Raw genomic sequence first — 19518 nt, forward strand, 5'->3', positions numbered from 1 at the left:
CCTACACGTCTCACCTGGGCACACCTGGGCACACCTGGGCAAAGGAGGAGTCAGAGGCTCAGAAAAAGGCTTGTTTCATACTTTTTAAAAATCATCATTTATTGAGTTAAGAGGATTGACACAGATTCATAAATATAACCTGAACTGAGAGAGGGGCACATTGCACTGAGGGACTCAAACTTGTCCAACAACACAATACACAGAGAAGGGAAGGACCCACGTACACTTTTATATACATACACACACACACACACACACACACGCATGCAGTCTCACAGATTTACATCAGATAATTTTTAAACTTAGGCTCATAGAAAAAAATCTCTCCTATAGGTGGTGCTACACAACAGATTCTCAGAGGTACTAAAACACCAATGGGAGACACACACACACATTTCTTACGCAAGCACACACACACACACACATTACTTATGCAAGCACACACACACACACACACACACATTACTTACGCACACACACGGACACACACACACAGGATGTGTAGGTGGATGAGGTCCCATACCCCAGTCCTGAATAATACCATAATGCTGAATAAAACGGGCAGCTGTTGGGGGTGGGGGGCGCGGGGGGGGGGTACGGTCAGGTCTGGCGCCGGACGGTCCCCTGGGGCTTGTTCTGTGAGGGTCTGCATGTTCCCGGATGTTGTCCCACACCTCCGGTGTCGGCGAGGTCACACCTGTGAAAGCTGTCACACGCTTTTCTGCTGCCACTGGGGTCCGTTAAGACAAACCGCTCGCTCTCACTGACACCCAACTGACCTGGGATCAGCCCTCAGCACTGCCACATGAAGGGATCACTCTCAGACCACTGACCTGAGATCAGCAGCGTTCAGTAACACAGGGAAGGAGAGATCAACTTGGCAGTCTGAGTTTAGAATAAGAAGCACAGGGTCCTCAGTACATTGCAGCAATGTCAGGAGAACACTGTGCATTGCATTTTTGATTGATTAAATTATAAGCATAAGGGAGATAAATAATTTACAATTATCACATAAAAATAGACCAGCATTATTCCTGTTAATGGAGATAATGGTGATGAGTCACCACACTGAAGCCATCTCTCTCTCTCTCACACACACACACACACACACATTTACTTTATACTGTTTCTGCAGTGATGCACAATGACAATGACACAGTAGTGTTTCATCGAAAACAGCTGTATTACCTCCTTGTTAATGCATTCAATTATTGTACATCTCTGCTGTGGCAACACTTAACCCAATAAAAATACATTTACACAGATGACTGAAAATTTCACACACAAGTGTGCACAGAATTTATGCAGCAACATTGCAACACTGCACAGAGAGGTCCTCACTTTGCCGGGCCAAACACACAGACAGGTCCCCACTATGCTGGGGCAAACACACACACAGACAGGTCCCCACTATGCCGGGGCAAACACACAGACAGGACCCCACTACACTGGGGAAAACACACAGACAGGTCCCCACTACGCTGGGGAAACACACAGACAGGTCCCCACTATGCTGGGGCAAACACACAGACAGGTCCCCACTACACTGGGGAAAACACACAGACAGGTCCCCACTATGCTGGGGCAAACACACACACAGACAGGTCCCCACTACGCCGGGGAAAACACACAGTCAGGTCCCCACTATGCAAACACACAGACATGTGGCGTGAATCATGGTTCTCAACACTTGTAAAATTACACATTTACGCAAAATTACACATTCATGCCTTTAAAATGCATCTTTCAGTTTTGCATGATTGAAATAAACTCACACTGGTTCATAAACAAGTTTGTTTTTAGATTTTGAGAAACACAGAACAATTCACAATCCTCGAGAAAAGGGCAATAAAATAAACGCAGACGGAGAAAAGCAATGGCACACAAACACAGACAATCAGCACTCACAGTGTAATACAATAACACCATAAATCAACCTTAGGTTTTGCCACTGTCAGTTTTTTATAGCGTTGTTCTCCAAGGTTTTCTGTCTTAGGCCCACAGAGATAGGAGAGATTCCATTTTAATTAAATACTGGATTTCGATTAATGGTGAATGACACCTGTGCAAAGCAAATCCGAAACACTAACAAATTAAAAAATGAGGAAGATTAAAATGACAAATTTTTATAAAAAACAAATTAAAAAAATAATTAAATCGAAGGCCTCAGGTCGGTAAATGAGGATAGAGTCCATTTTAGTCGTATTCATTCTTAATAGATGTTCTCTTCTGGAGGCTGAGCAGAGCCTTTTCAGAAAGGAATTTGCATCATCAGCAAGTTTTGTTTATACTCTACACTTCATCAGGATGAGCAAACATCATACCCATAGTGTGTCTGGAACACACAAATAAATCTACCCACATAAAACCCAAGACTACACCCCCCCCCACCAAACCCCCCCCCCCCCCCCCACCCACCTCGCCAACATGTAAACTGCAACAACCTCCCCAGGGAGATGGCCTTCCAGTCCCAAAATGAGCACAGGTAACGATGATTAGCGTTGATCACTTTGAAAATGTTCAGTCACTTCATTCGTCTGTTCCTCTGTATAGCTCGCATGTTGAGCGGGGTTGCTGGCTCAACTCCATTAATTCTGTTTGGATTGATGGCAGTTAATTAAAAATAAATATGTGCCTGAGGTCCATTTTCAACTGGCAATGTGGGACATTCAAGCAACGGGTCCAAAACAGAACCTAGAGCCATACCCAAAAAAACTACTCATGAGCTCCTCTCATTATCCTTGAACAAGTATAGTTAATTGAATCTTGAAATCTATACAAACAATTTCCCTGGGGAAAAACAAACTATGCAAATGAGTCTGAGGGAATGTGTTCTTTTGGACACCCAAGTGTGGCCGACAATATCAATGCTTTTCCTGTGCCACAAATCCCCTTCCCTAGAGTAGTTTCTGAAAGGAACACCCAAGATGACTTAGGAATAGTGTGTGAGCTCAGGTAAAAGCCTGTGATTCTTCATATGACTTGAAAGCTGTTGGCTGGAGGCTTAGAGTTCTGCTACACTGGAATTGGCAAAATAGGTTTTCTATATTAAACTACTGGTAGAACTTTGGCAACACACACTAAAAAAATAAAATGAAATTCATGTAAAAAAAAAAAAAAATTTGGCACAACACGTTAACCTACCATGAAATCCTTGGTCATACAATCTTATTTGGACCCACAATGCATTTGGGCTATAAGGCTAGCGTGGACTAGAACTCTGGCTGCTCTGGCTCTCATCGCTTAGCAACAACAGCGACACCAAACAGCACAGTCACTTCAACCAATAGAATACCTCAAATCTATCAAATATACATAAGAGTTACAGATCTCAATAAAATTATAATTTATATTATATATATATATATATTACATACTATGTAATTTTGTGTATCTCGCTACATGTGACAAAAGCACCTATGGCACATCCATTTTTTTCTCGTTTATAGAGGGTCCTTGTCCTCTCAGTCGCACAGTGATGATGTCAGAGGAAAGGGCCCCAGGCTGCAGCTGGCTCGGGCAATGACTGCTCCCCTTCTCCTCACTGGGTCTTCCAGACCTTGTTGAGTACTTTCACCACTTCCTCGTAGATGATGAAGACGATGGCGACGTCCAGGCACACCCGGCCCAGGCGCGGCACGGTGCCCTTGTAGAAGCTGTGGGGGGGGGTGCAGGAGGGAGAAGGGCTCACGTTATAACACTGCTAATAACCGGCCCGGTATCGGTGGGAGTCGGGGTGGGGGGGGTGGGGCTGGCTACTCACGCAGCAGGTCCCTCGTGCCGGAGGATCTGGACCGCACAGTCCACCGTGTTTTTGTACTTGTGAGCCTCCAGACCCTGTGGGAGAGGGATTACCAATCAGGTCCTTGTAACACTATTGAAAGCTGTGCCAAAAGACCATAAACTTTCAGGCAGGGATGTGATGAAACCACCCACTTACAGCACAGACCACACACTCAGTACAGACCACCCACTTACAGCACAGACCGTACTCTTACAGCATAACTGCACAAGGCAGGGTGCATACCCTTTATGAATGCGGTCGTGTGCTGATCTTAGCCAATCAGAGGGCAGGAATGAGATGAAATCTGCTCTGCGCTCGTACCTGCATCCTGGTCTTTATCACGTCCAACGGGGTGTTGCCGAAAACGCTGGCCGCCCCGGCAGTCACCCCAAACACCCCCGTCACCAAGGGGTTAATGGCCTTGTTGGGGTTGTCGCCTGGAGCGGAAGTCATAGGAGGGGGTCAAACACAGCATCCTTGCACCAGTGGGGGGGGGGGGGAGGGGGTGCTGTAAAATGTTTACACGCTCAGGGCAACCATGTTCTCTCTGCTCTGGCGGTGCTCTTAGCACTACATTACATTACAGGCATTTGGCAGACGCTCTTATCCAGAGCGACGTACACCAAAGTGTATAACCGTAACCAGGAACAAGTGTGTCGAAAGCCCTAGAGAGAAGTACCGGTCCAAGTGCAGGGAGCGACCGCATAGTTTAACTGTCTGCGGTGGATTCACTCCTGCTGATCTCTTCAGTTAGTGTGCCGCCACGCTTATCCTGTCTCTCTGAAGTAACAGATCTGTTTTTATTTTTAATGAGCCACAGAGGATCTCTACTCGAGCTTTCAGCCTTTCATTCAACCCGCACTGCAACGGGACGAGAAACACGGAAAAACAAAAGCACAAGATGGCTATCGATGCGGTTACTGCATGAATGTTACGCTAAAGCAGCACAGAGAAGTGTGAGATTACTCAGGACGCGCTTCAGATGTTTCAGTAAAACCCACGGCATGTCTGAGTCTTCAGCTCGGACGGGATTGTTACCCCCCCTCCCCCGCCTCCCCCCCCCCCCCACACACTGACCTTTGTACCAGTTCCTCAGCGAGGTCATGACGTAGAAGCGGATGGCCTGGTTGGAGCCCTGCTTCAGTACTGTAGCCGTTATCCCCTGATATGTCCCCCTGATCCCTGAAAGATTCCAACATAACGAGCCGTCAGCAAGGAGCTTGGAAACATGAGCCACACTCTAAACCAACATATAACACCACTGCCAAACACCACAGACAGCCACCACCGCCAAACACCACAGACAGCCGCCACTGCCAAACACCACTGCCAAACACCACAGACAGCCACCACTGCCAAACACCACAGACAGCCGCCACTGCCAAACACCACAGACAGCCACCAAATCTACAGCCAATTTTATCTAATTCACTGGCACTTGCTAAATTACTTTAAATTGCTAGAAAAGAGATTTTGTCTCAGTGACGTGGAATAGCGCTTAGCGAATGCAGTGGTCCTTTGGTGGTTCTCTTTGCATAAAAAGCACCAGCTGAACTTTACTGCACTAACAGTTACACCCAGCAGATGGCAGCGTATACCAATATTAAAACACAAAAGGAGTTTCTGCACTACTTCTGACTGCCAGCAGGGGGAGGTATGTGCACATAGTGATCAGAACTTACCTTGTGCTCGCACAATTTCTCTCACCCCATGGAAGAAGCCTCTATATTTAGGATTGGCCAAATTCTGGTCATGGATGAATTTTACCTGGAATTACAGAAGAGTAGCCCCTGAAACCCCTGTACCAAGCACACCAGACTGAATATTCATTTTGTTTACATGCAAGTTTAAAATTTCATGACAACATTTGATTTTTTTCCCCTCTAAATTCCCCAGTGGCTTAGTGGGTTTCATGCCTGTTGGACCGGAAGGCATCTATCCACATAGCCCAACACATTTAACTATATTCCACCAATTTAAGGCTGCAGTTTAATATTCACGGGCAAGTCTTCATGAGACAAAGCACAGGTACCTAAGAAAATAACATATGCCTGCCCCCCTGCCCCACCCCCAGCCCCACCCCCTGCAACACCCCCCCGCTCCCAGCCCCCAGCCCCAAGCCCCAAGCCCACCCCCACCCACAGTCCCACTCCCATCCCCACCCCCTGCTCCACCCACCCCCGCCCCCAGCCCCACCCACCTTCACGGTCTCCATGGGGCAGACCACCAGGACAGCCTCGGCCACGCCCGCCCCCAGCCCGCAGATCAGCCCCTGCGTGCTGTCCAGCTTCCCGGCCTCATCCCGCATCTGGTTGCTAAGGAACTCGAACATGCCAAACCTACAGGACAGGTGGGAGAGCGAGAACAGGTTGCAGGTGTGGAACAGCAGAGACCATTAGAGAACATCAGAGACTGTCAGGTTCGCCGCAGGTGTGGTACAGAGCTGGATTCTCCTGTTTGAGGGTAAATGCAGAGTAAATGGGCTAATTTTCAGAGCAAACACTACAAGGGACAACCCTGATTTTACACCCATCTTTGAGGCTTTAACTCCAGGGTCACAAAGACACAGGCAGACATACTTCTAGGAGGTAGGTTACATCTCTTCCTCAGCTGAAATTAAAGTTAGACATTTTAATGTTATTACCTGCTTAATTTTCTAAATTATATGTTATAGTCTACCTTCCATGGCTATTTGCTGTCACACTCTATAAAGAAAATGGCCAACAGGGACAATAAAGGTCTCTTCTACTCTAACTCAAATCCGTTTAGGATTACAAGGCTCAAGACCAGAGACAAGATAGCAATAACAAAGTGGGTCTGAAGATAAAGAAGTAGCGGATCAACTCAAGCGGTTAATGAAATCCTCCTTTAAAAAGCCTGCATGCGCTCAGGCGGCCGTTATGGAAGTCGCGAGCTCCCCAGCCGTATCCTCGCAGCTCGCGCTCCTCTCGGCAGAGACGGCGACGGTTTATTCATAACTCAAAGTAAATCGCGGCGGCGACTGTTGCGGTAACAGACAGCGCCGGGAGGGCAGTCCGTCTTCCGCGGGGCACTTTACTCTGCTTATTTGCGGGGTTTTTTCTCCATCCCACGCCGGTATTCCGTTTCGCGCGTATGACAGCGAGCGAAAACGGTTTCTCTCGCCGGACTCATTAGCATTCAGCATCTGCTCCCGCCTCATCCCACGTTTGTGTAACTGGCAGCTGCTTAACGACCCTCGCCGTCTCTCCCCGCTGCGCTAGCAAAACAAATAAATCAGCCTCCCGTTTCCGCGCTCTGACTGACCGACGGCGCCGGCATTAAAATTCTAGTTTATGAGTTATGGACAAGATGGGAATAGAGCTGCTGTGTTCACTCTGTGATCCTGGCTCTGATTTTGAATCTCATAATAATGTACTGGAGGCTAGCACTCGCTCTGTGCATCCGTAACCCTCAGGTCTCCAAGGCCTCTGATCTAGCATTAGGCTGTCACTAACCTTACAGCACTATGAGCCTGACCAGGACACTCGGGTGAGAGTCTGCCCAACTTCAGGTGGGGCGTCACCTGCAGTCAGCAACTACCGGCCAACTGCATAATGCTAGAAACTTGCTAGGAGCCTATAAGAATGCAGGGACTCAAACTGTAACTTCCTATCCCAGAAGCCTTAGGGAGAGAAAGAGCTTCTCAGCCTCAGACTAGACTCACTGTGTCCCAGCATAGCTTTCACAGCTCTATCAGGCTGCTGGTGTCACGGAACAGTGGCCAGACTGTCAGAGCTCCAACGGCTGTCAGCAACCCCGCAACCCCCCAGAGCTGTCCGTCTTCCCCCCCGGCTGTCAGTACACCCACACCCCCACACCCCCCGGGCTGTCAGTACCCCTCCAACCCTGCAACCCCACCCTCCTGTACACTGCCAGACACAGGACCTCAGCTGCCCTACACCCACACTGTCCATCGCTTTAGCTCCACCTGCTGGCCGACAGTGGTGGTGGTCAGGCTCACGCACAAGGGTCAGGCGTCACTGCATTGTGACACAGAAGTCACATGGCTGTCCATCTGCCCACAAACCCCAAGAGAAAAACAGCAAAGGAGAGGGGGGGCGGGGGGGGGGGTGTTATCTCCCCATAAAAGCCCAATGCCATGCCGACCGTTCAGCTCAAACGCTTTACAAACAGCCCCACTATCCGGACTCAGTGTGAGGGGTCTGCAGGACACCAGAGTGGTGGTAGGTCTCATGAACCACGTCTTCATGGTTGGTTCCTTTAAACCTGTACGTGTGTGCACAGACAGTCCACACACCGTTCAGGAGTGCAACCGTCCAGGAGCTTTGAAAAGAAAAATTTACATTTACATTATCATTAGCGTCACCTTTTCAGAAAGCTAAATCCGTCCCCACCATTAAAGCGAATGGGGATAATTGGCTGGGCTGAGTGCCATGGATCTGGATGAGTCAGTCACTTTGGTTGTTACGGCAACGTCTAATGAATTTAGGGCCAGGAGAGGGAGAGCAAACACCCTGCAAGGTCATCATCTCATTAGAGCGAGCCCTCAGCCCCACCCACGCCTCCCATACAGCCAGATCCATCAGCTAATGAAAAAAGGACCCCTTCCCTTTCCACCGGGCGTCCGGCAGAATGCCCGATTCTTCTGCGCGCGGGGACAGGGGCCGCTAACGGGCTACTGCACCCTTTTCTGCGTTTTGAGAAAGAAAAGAGCAAAGGACTGAGCGAGGGGCAGGACTGAGCGAGGGGCAGGACTGAGCGAGGGGGCAGGACTGAGCGAGGGGGCAGGACTGAGCGAGGGGCAGGACTGAGCGAGGGGCAGGACTGAGCGAGGGGCAGGACTGAGCGAGGGGCAGGACTGAGCGAGGGGGCAGGACTGAGCGAGGGGCAGGACTGAGCGAGGGGCAGGACTGAGCGAGGGGGCAGGACTGAGCGAGGGGCAGGACTGAGCGAGGGGGCAGGACTGAGCGAGGGGGCAGGACTGAGCGAGGAGGCAGGACTGAGACACACACACAGGCTCGGAGAACAGCGTGGGCACCAGGAAGCTGGAGTTCTGGGAGGAGTGAGGTGGGGGTCAGTTCCAGGCAATCCATTACGCCCCTTAGTGATATTGATTTCCTATTACCCCCCCAACCCCCCCTCTGTGCCCACTCACAGCACTTACGCCACACTTTCTGGAAGATTCTAAAGAACAAGCAGTCTCTATGAGAGCAGAGAACACACACACGCACACACACACACACACGCACACAGAGAAACACAAAGACGCACACACGCACACACAGAAACACGCACACACACACAGAAACACGCACACGCACACAGAGAAACACAAAGACATGCGCGCACGCACACACACACACAGAAAGACGCACACACGCGCACACACACACACACACACACACACACACACATCCCTCACTCCATGATGAAATGATGTAATCACATCTCTCTGAGCCAAACACGATCATTTCATATTCACTACGCCCCCCCCCCCCCCCACCTCTCCGGTCTGGGGGCCACTCAAACTGACAGCGCTGCTACACCCGGCCAGGCCTGTCCACTCCTTAACAGACAGCTCCTGAGCTCCTGCCCTGCACACACACACACACACACACACTCAATCACGCATGCACTCACACACACACACACACACACTCACACACACACACACACACACACACACACACACACACACACACACACACACACACACACACACACACACACACACACACACACAGTGAGGTGGGGGGGGCACTGGGGGAGAACGCTTTTGTCCCGGAGGGCTGAAGCTCGTCTCTAAAAAGCTTTTGTCGCCAGAACAAAGTGTGCGGCATAAAAATGTCACTCTGCTGAAGGAGGGGGCGGGAGACGGTGACGCGCCGCCGCCAAGAGAGCGTTTGCTTTGGTCTGATTCTGCCTGTGGAAGCAGGAGAGAGTGCTTGCTTTGGTCTGATTCTACCTGTGGACGCAGGAGAGAGTGCGTTTGCTTTGGTCTGATTCTGCCTGTGGAAGCAGGAGAGAGTGTGTTTGCTTTGGTCTGATTCTGCCTGTGGAAGCAAGAGAGAGTGCATTTGCTTTGGTCTGATTCTGCCTGTGGAAGCAGGAGAGAGGGCGTTTGCTTTGGTCTGATTCTGCCTGTGGAAGCAGGAGAGAGGGCGTTTGCTTTGGTCTGATTCTGCCTGTCTAAGCAGGAGAGAGGGCGTTTGCTTTCGTCTGATTCTGCCTGTCTAAGCAGGAGAGAGGGCGTTTGCTTTGGTCTGATTCTGCCTGTCGAAGCAGGAGAGAGAGAGAGTGTTTGCTTTGGTCTGACTCTGCCTGTCGAAGCAGGAGAGAGAGTGTTTGCTTTGGTCTGATGGCCCCGCCCCCCCAGGATACCCACCTGACTGCAGATTTGGGAATGGAGCCGTAGAGGAGGGAGCTGAGGCCCCTGTACAGCCCTTTAACCCCATGAGAGTGCACTGTCTGCTTCACACAGTCCGCTACAGAGAGGAAGAGAGAGGGAGAGGGGGGGGGGGGGGTTAGGCTGGCTAGGACAGCTGCTATAGGTCTTCATTACAATTATCCAATACAGTTCATAAACCCCATAATGGGCAGGGCTAGGATGAGCTCATATGAACCAATGAAAAGCCCTGGTTATCCCGGTTATCCGAACCATTCACCAATAGCATACTGCAGCTGGAACCACAGCATTAAAAAGTTACACCATCTGAGTTGTATTTCACTTCATTCGCTGGATCATCAGGGCTTTGCTTTGGAATGGAGACTAATTCTCCCCCATCTCTTTATCTCAGTCTGCTCCAGAGACGGCGTGACATTTCAGAGCGAAAACGCAGCAGCAGAATAACTGCACACAGCTGTCGAGCGGCAGGCTGAAGGCCAGCGAGCGTCTTATTAAAAACATCCTCAAAGCCTGGCCAAGAAACTCTCTGAGCGCGAGGAGACGGGTTTGTGTACAGCGCTGGCCCTCCCCAACACCGCGCCTGCAAACGTGACAGCCTGCCCGCGTTACTAATGACTGGAATATGCAAACGAGCCAATTAGGCCCTGCAAGGGAGACTGTCAGTTCCACAGAGGTGATCATGTGACTCGCGGTCGGCCCCTCCCCCACCGTGAGGCGGCAGTATCCGTAGAGACGGGGAAGGCGCTCTGCTCTGAGAGACAGGTGGCTCATTAGAGCCCACAGGTGTGATCGGGGAGAGCACGTTAGCTGATGCATTCACCTGGAGTTTGGAGGACGGGTTTCCAGGGAAACCAAAGTCCTGATTCTCAGGCGAGCAAACATGTTACTGCAGAGGAGCTGCGTGTCACAGATCTGCAGGTAAAGTGAACCCAGAAGGAACCAGGACATTTCACCCAGATGGATTTCTTCCAAAGGGACAATAATGGGGTCCAAATGCAACCACACAAGTAGCACACACAGGTAACACGCAGGTAACCCACCGATGCCTCTGTAGCGTGGTGGGTTGGCCCTCTCGTCCAGCTGCAGCTGGGTCTTCACGTACTCCGTGGGGAAGGTGATGCAGATCTCGATCCCTCCAGCAATCCCACCTGGAAAACAAACACAGCACACCCATCAGCCAATCACAGGCTCCGCAGAACACAGAGCACACCCGTCAGCCAATCACAGGCTGTGCAGAACACAGAACACACCCATCAGCCAATCACAGGCTCGGTGATTGCATAAGTATGTTTCCTAAAAATGAACTGTGGTAGTAACATACCAGGAAACATTAACAGGAAAAAGTATAAATTCAGCAAACAGACAAAAAGAGGAAAATTTTCTCTATAAATACATGAGAGTAATTCAGGAGTTTTCCCTGCCCAAGGGTTGTACCTTCTCAGAATAAGATCAGTCGCTGCTGAATGCACACAGTGGCATTATGACGGGTGAGTTGTGCCAGTGTTCGCCACGCTCAGCGAGTGCCTTGTGCCGCCCCAAAAATGCATGAGAAACATGCAGACATGCAAGCACACACACACACTCACACATACCCGCACACACACTCACACACACATGCACACACACATACCCGCACACACACTCACACACACACACACACACACACACACACAGAAACATGCAGACACACACACTCACACTCACACTCACATACACACACACACACTCTCTCACACACACACACACACTCACACACACACACACACACATACCCGCACACACACTCACACACACACACACACAGAAACATGCAGACATACGAGCAACGGCTGCAAGACTTATAACCAAGTACAGAACGCTGAAATTAATAGTCCATTTCCATTTTTAGGTATTTCATTAAAGTGTTCTGAAAACCCTGTCTTTCTCGCCAAATGAGGCACTGATTTAGGAACAGAAGTGAACAGAAATGACTTGCCCCTTCACAGGCCACCGACAAACAGAGTTATCGACAGCCGACTTCTGACGTTCTGACTCCGAACTTTAACCACACCCAGCTCTGGAGCAGCTGCCTGTCTGGAAAGACGAGGTGCTGCTCTCTGCAGTTCTGAGAGGATAGTAATTACCCTCCGGTCCCCAGGAGAGCATTTAAACACACCGCCCAGGCAGCCCAACCAAACGCAGAGCCAGTTCCCTGCCAGCGTGTTTACACTGCAAAGATTTCAACTAAGTCACCATATAAATGTGAGCATTCATTCATCACAGATTAATTGCTCTAAATGAGCCTGATTGTAACTGCAAGCAACTGGATTTTAACTCGAGAGCATTCAGGATTCTGCAAAAGAGTGTAACATCTGATCATTTTATCACACAGCGCTTATACACACACACGTACGTACACACACACACACACACACACAAGCACACGCACACACACGTTAGTGCGCTGAGCAGTGTGTGCCCAGTGATGTTTGTACAGACACAGAGACGCTGTGATTGCTCCTCTGTCAGAAGCGCTCTCCTGCACACACAGACGAGCGGAGAGAGAGAGAGAGAGAGAGAGAGACTGAGCTCCTGCAGCTCCACCTCGCCTCTCTGCCACCGTTCCATTAAAGGAAGAGCACATCCATCATCCAGTGGCCTGTTCTCTCTCTTCCACTCCCTCCCTCTCCCTCCTCTCTCTCTCTCTCTCCCTCTCTCCCCGCTCTCTCTCTCCCTCCCGCTCCTTCTCTCCCTCCCTCTCTCTCTCTATCTCTCCCTCTCCTCTCTCTCCCTCCCGCTCCTTCTCTCCCTCCCTCTCTCTCTCTCCCTCCTCTCTCTCTCTCCCTCTCCCTCTCTCTACCGCATCTCTTCCCAATGCCCGCCGCCCCCTGGATTTACGAGCCTCAGCGTGAACCTGGACGTCCCGTACCTGACGTGGGGGGGTGGGGGTGGGGGGGGGGTCCCCATCCATCCGCGGGTCTAATTGAGGACCGCTCTGCGCCTCTGCAGAGCACAGCGAACCTCAGACTTTAATCACGGGCCGGAGTCCAGGCCGAGACGCCGCCGCGCAGCAGAGGAGCTCGCCCTGATCCACTGACGGGGGCAATCATGCTACGTGCCCTAGCAACCAAGACCTGTCCCTAGCAACCAAGGTCTGTCCCTTCAGCTCTCTGCAGGAATCCAGTATGTCCTTTCATTAAACTGATGTGATGTATGAACTCATCCAAAATTCCTGTGCGGTCACAGTGACATTCTGAATGGGATCAGACACGATTCTGCAGCCGGACAGCTGGGCACTGAGACACACAACAGGTACAGACCAGCTGGGCACTGAGACACACAACAGGTACAGACCAGCTGGGCACTGTGAGACACAGAACAGGTACAGACCAGCTGGGCACTGAGACACACAGAACAGGTACAGACCAGCTGGGCACTGAGACACACAACAGGTACAGACCAGCTGGGCACTGAGACACACAGAACAGGTACAGACCAGCTGGGCACTGAGACACACAACAGGTACAGACCAGCTGGGCACTGAGAGACACAGAACAGGTACAGACCAGCTGGGCACTGAGAGACACACAACAGGTACGGACCAGCTGGGCACTGAGACACACAACAGGTACAGACCAGCTGGGCACTGAGAGACACACAACAGGTACGGACCAGCTGGGCACTGAGAGACACACAACAGGTACAGACCAGCTGGGCACTGTGAGACACACAACAGGTACAGACCAGCTGGGCACTGAGACACACAACAGGTACGGCCACCAGGCTGTCGCTAAGGAGCCCAGAGAGTCAATTACTGCCATACAGGTTGTGCTGGAGCAGTGGTGTGAGTGTGCAGGTTGTGCTGGAGCAGTGGTGTGAGTGTGCAGGTTGTGCTGGAGCAGTGGTGTGAGTGTGCAGGTTGTGCTGGAGCAGTGGTGTGAGTGTGCAGGTTGTGCTGTTGTGGTGAGAGTTTAGTAGACTGCAGGAGGCATTATGAAAAGGATTTGGTCCTGCCAGCTGCAAACTTTAACCTAAATAACCCCCCCCCCCGCCCCCCAATCCTGCCATGCAGCTCCCCATGAGACAGTGGTGAATACACATGACTATTTTTACACAAAGAACCCGTCCAAGTGTTGAGCAGGACAAAAAGATACCTCTGACCTCACAACAAGAACATTCACAGCCCCCTCAAACAAACCCCTCTGATCACTTCGAATGGTTCCACCCCCCCAAAAAAAAAACAAAGGCAGACATCAAACGATCTGTGTCACCGCTTATTTACATCACTCTTTCACTGTATTAATAAGGGTAATGCGCAGTGGTGTTAAGTCTCAAGAGGTTGTGCAGAAGCACAAATACACTGCTAAATGGATACAGCTCTAAAACAGTACGTTACAAAATGCTGACATTTAAACGTTCTCTTGATATTGAAACAAACCTTCAACGATCCTTTTTTCCGTGACTGTCCCTGACCTCTTAGATTAATGAAGAAAAACACTCAGGAAGAGGCCATCGCTCTCTGTGGCTCAGTAGCTGCTGTGATCTCAGCCATATTCCTGCCAATATAATATTTATAGAATGGAGGGAGGCTGGTTTTACTCTGACAAACACGGCACACCTTCCATAAAGGCCAGGGGAGGCTGCAGTACGTTCATTAGTCTCAATCAGCCTGTCCAGCCAAATCAGTTACCAGGTGAATCAATGGAAACATAATCATGAGTTAGGGTATGTAACAGGGAAGTAGTGTGTTAGGGTATGTAACAGGGAAGTAGTGTGTTAGGGTTTATAACAGGGAAGTAGTGTGTTTGGGTATGTAACAGGGAAGTAGTGTGTTAGGGTTTATAACAGGGAAGTAGTGTGTTAGGGAATGTAACAGGGAAGTAGTGTGTTAGGGAATGTAACAGGGAAGTAGTGTGTTAGGGTTTATAACAGGGAAGTAGTGTGTTAGGGAATGTAACAGGGAAGTAGTGTGTTTGGGTATGTAACAGGGAAGAAGTGGTCATGGTGAAGCTGAGGGCGGAGCATCGGAATCAGGCCCCTCCCCCAGGAAGTGCAGTCTCTGGGCTCCTCAGAGCTCTACGGTACAGGGCGTGACCCCTACGAGTGTCTCCAAGGAGACCCGGTGGCAGCCACTGCCTGTCCCCCCCCAGCCGCCCCCACCGCCCCCACCGCCCCTGAGCCACTGCCTGCCCCCCCCCCCAACCGCCCCCCGCCCCCGAGCCTGTGTCTCCTAGTGTCTGACCCCCCCCCCCTCCACAAGCACTCCCACCTGCTCTGATTTACAACCCAATCAACCACCTGGAGAGAGAGAGGAGGGGAGGGAGAGAGGGACACAGGGAGAGTGAGGGAGGGAAGGAGAGAGGGAAGGAGAGGGAGGAGAGAGCTCTGGGAGGAAATCTCATCCAGCACAGCTCAAACACAAGCGTCTGAATCAATTAGGCCTCCGGGTCCAGAGCTGCTTCCTGTTTACTGCCCCCCCCCCCCCCCACACCGCACACCGACCCCCACCCAGGAGACACCAAACACCGCAGGGGGAGAACAGACCCTCGGAACACGGACCCTAATGAAAACTGCACTTCCACAACTTCAGACGGAATTCAGGAGGGTCTTCAGCGGCCTGTTCACAACAGTGGAGGCAAACGGCTACGAGATTTCAGCTCTGCGCTGTAAACTAATTAAAATCAAAGAATTAATTAATTAGGAATTAAGAATTAATTAAGAATAACTAATATACGCACACTTGCATTTACATTTTTTGCCTGATGGCAAGATTACTATGATTCTTTTCTAATATCCAGCAATAAGAACATCAGTGATACAGCCAAACTCTTACAACCGGCCATCAGCAAGATAATGGCAACAGGGCTGGGATGAATGACAGGGTTGTGAACTCCAGAGTTTTCCTGTGGGGGAGGGGGGGGGGGGGTTATGCCTGATGTGCCCTCAGACAGACTGAGAGCAGTGAGCTCAACCACACTCATGCACACACAGACACACATACACAGACACACACACATAGACAGACACAGACACACACACACACAGACACACACACATAGACAGACACACACACACACAGACACAGACGCGCACACACAGACACACACACATAGACAGACACACACACACGCACTCACACACACACTTATGAAATAATGCCTGTGACTGACAGGAGACACAAACACGGGGGCAGAATCCCATTAAAAGGTTCGCCCGCAGGCGGGAGTGTGACGGCTATGGCAGCTCAGTCGCGCTTTATTTCAGCAGCTAATAGAGAGGGCCACAGGGCGGACACGTCCCACGCACACGCACACTCTCACACACACACACACACACACACACACACACACACACACACACACACACACACACACACACACGCACACGCACACGCACACGCACGCACACACACACACGCACGCACGCACACACAAATACAGCCGTCCCAGAGAGCTTTATGGCACGGCTGCTGCCCTGCTCACGCAGGACACTCCAGGCATCCATTAGACCTGCACTTCCCCTGCAGGGCCATTTCACGGGTCCTGCAGTCAACAGGAGCTCCTCTGGAGTAATAACACTTAAAGAGCAAAAGACCTTCTGCTAAAGAGGCCCAAGTCTGACGTGAAGGGAAGATGTTTAATAATCTTGATGATTATACCGTCTGCGCTCTCCTGGTTCTGAACTACACACTGCAGGTTGTGGTGAACACACTCCAGGTTTACACTCAGTTTACACCAACATACAACACAATCTTGTTCAGATGCTGTTTTATAGATAAAAGGTTTGTGATTTATAAATGTACGTCCTGAATGCATGATTCTGGGAATGGATTAATTACTAACTACCATTATCTGCAAAGGAATATCAGAGATTGTAAGTTAAGAGAGATCATGGAAAATTAGCCCACTCAAGATGATTCCACACAACTCTGCCCACATGCCCATGTCCGCTCAACATTCCACACCCTAACTCCGCCCACGTCTGCTCAACATTCCACACCCTAACTCCGCCCACTCTGCCAACATTCGCACAAAAACAAAACAAACTGAAGGAGGCAGTTCACCAAACACACACTCCCGCTCCATATCTGCGGTACGCTAACACACACACACGCCAATCGCTCGTTCACGCGTACGCACACACCTGGGGCCAGAGACCGGAGATCTTTCTGGCTGTGCAGGAATCTTCGGGTTTAAGGTGTATCCTGTATCGTTATAAAACTGGACAAACCAGACAGGAAACCAGCTGGGTGAAAGGATACCGCGGCCCTAGTAGGCCAACAAACCCAGGAATTTTCAGGTTAATCCAGCAGCAAAGCAGAAATGACTCAAATGCACATTTGAGTGTAGGCAAGTGAGTGTGTGTGTGTGTGTGTGTGTGTGTGTGTGTTTGTGAGCATGCATGTCCACACACACCTCTGGGTGTGCATACACCTTTACCTTCAGTGATTAATCCCATTCAGGCCCTCCAATAATTAAGCACATGCCACTAAAACAGGTGCGGGCAGCCGGTTTGGTAGGTAAAGAGCAGCTCTGCCCCTTGACCAATCAGGACACAGGGCACATGGTGTGGATATGGGGGCGGAGGAGGGGACCGGTCTAAATGTGGTATAGGGCCCACAGGCAGAATTCCTTCCATCTCTACAGAAAACCACTTACTGAACAAGTCACATGACCGTAGGCCTAAACCACCCCAGGATGGGACAGAGGAGCTTCATACGCCCTGGAGCAAACCTACAGAAACGTTCTGAAAGAGAGTGCCAATCAACAGCCAGGGTTGCTAATGGATACGGCAGTGCTATGGACAAGGGAGACCTGCCGCTAGGTCAGCCCTGTCACAGCAAAGAGACTCATCAGAGACATGGAACCGGTTCAGCTACAGGTTACAGCCGAAATCCATCTGGGGGGGGGTCATGCTAAAACTCATACAATCACATTCTGTTCCTCCATTTAATGTTACAGTTTGGCATCACAGCCATTTCGCCTGGTCATTCTTTCCAAAACTGCTCATTAGCGGAAAGAAATGGAACATATAATCCACACAGGCTGGAGTCAGTCAGTCGTTCACAAACAGCACCTTCATTCCCCTTTTACATTTTGTTCATGGGGGGCTCTCATGTCACCCTTTATAAAATAAATAAATGTGGGGGGGGGGGGGGGGGGGAGTATAAATTGGGTGGGTGGAAACTGTATGTTTAAGAATTAGACCCCAGAAACTGAACATGAGTAAACTAAAAATCAACAGCTTTGGGAAATGCGATGGATTGTTGCACCAGATTTCCGTCAATGTGTTAACACAAAATCCTACTTTATAAAAAAAAAAAAAAAACAGCTAAAGGCAGGGGTAGCAACAACCAAAAGCGAAAACATCTGCACTCGTGGGATTTTCAAATATAGAATCACCATGAAATGCACTTTCGCTGCTACAGAGAGCTAAAGCAAGACTTGCGATAAGTCAACCCTATATGCTCAAAATACGAGTGTTCTTCCACACAGGCAGTCCCAAAGTACTGTAGCTACACAACGCGATGCATTACATTGGTTGTGTGCCATGACAGCGCTCGCGGATGCACGAGGTAACATAAAGGCACGTCCTGCAGCGTGTATCGCCGTGTAAAATGTTACCCGTTTAGAAAGTAAATTGTCAGTAAAGAATTGCACTTTTCTCCGCGTTGGTCAACTGTATCCAATCGCCAGTTCAAACTCCGCGACTGGAGCAGCGCGCTACTGACACGGGGAAACAAACGCGTGCCCAGGAAGGCGGATGTGTAGCAGCTAGCCAGCGTCATCTCGTGTGACAGTGCGATTTCAACGCACCTTTGTTTTTGCTAGAAAATATTGAAAAAAAACTTACCTGCTAAAATAGCTTTGCCAGGGTGAGTCAATTTCGCTTTTCCCCCCGGAGCTGCGGCTGCCAAACAATGAGGTCTGTGAAAGGGGTTGACAAATTTGGGGTTTCCAGACATGTCTGTAAACTATTAGGCACTAGAACATATAACTAATACAAAAACGCGTGTTTTTTTGTTTGTTTCGTTTTCTCTTTTTAAATTAGGCTACTTTCCGGTTGTTGAGGTCCAGAGTAGCGTTATCTAAGCACGAGCGAGCTGTAACGGTGCTTGTCTATCTAGCTAAGAAACTCAGTAAACGAAGATGTGGGGATGAGCGGACAGCAGCGGCGCTTCAGAAGCCTCGCTTTGCGCTCTTGACAGCACATTGTAATATAGCCTATCCTGCTAGCGCGGGGATGGGTCAGACGGGCGGGGTCCTTTTGTTTTAAGGTGGAACGGGATTCTTCAAACCACCAGCCTCCTTACCAATCAGCACAAATGTAAATACATTCTCTAAACGTCATTCACGGGTTAAATTGA

At 50.1% G+C, this 19518-nt stretch overlaps 1 protein-coding gene across 1 annotated transcript; it reads right to left on the bottom strand.

Annotated features, from left to right (window-relative positions):
• Positions 1–2421: 2421 nt before the first annotated feature.
• On the bottom strand, positions 2422–19480 carry si:dkey-178e17.1 (tricarboxylate transport protein B, mitochondrial). The gene is made up of 9 exons (XM_035435977.1): positions 19005–19480; positions 11213–11320; positions 10152–10251; positions 5985–6123; positions 5467–5551; positions 4862–4966; positions 4106–4221; positions 3764–3837; positions 2422–3656 (listed from the first exon to the last, which is right to left on the bottom strand). Exons 1-9 carry the CDS (start codon positions 19114–19116, stop codon positions 3542–3544), a joined length of 954 nt encoding a protein of 317 aa, XP_035291868.1. The 5' UTR covers positions 19117–19480; the 3' UTR covers positions 2422–3541.
• Between the last annotated feature and the right edge of the window lie 38 nt (positions 19481–19518).

Source organism: Anguilla anguilla, chromosome 10 (assembly GCF_013347855.1).
Source record: "Anguilla anguilla isolate fAngAng1 chromosome 10, fAngAng1.pri, whole genome shotgun sequence".
In the NCBI taxonomy this organism is placed as follows: domain Eukaryota; kingdom Metazoa; phylum Chordata; class Actinopteri; order Anguilliformes; family Anguillidae; genus Anguilla; species Anguilla anguilla.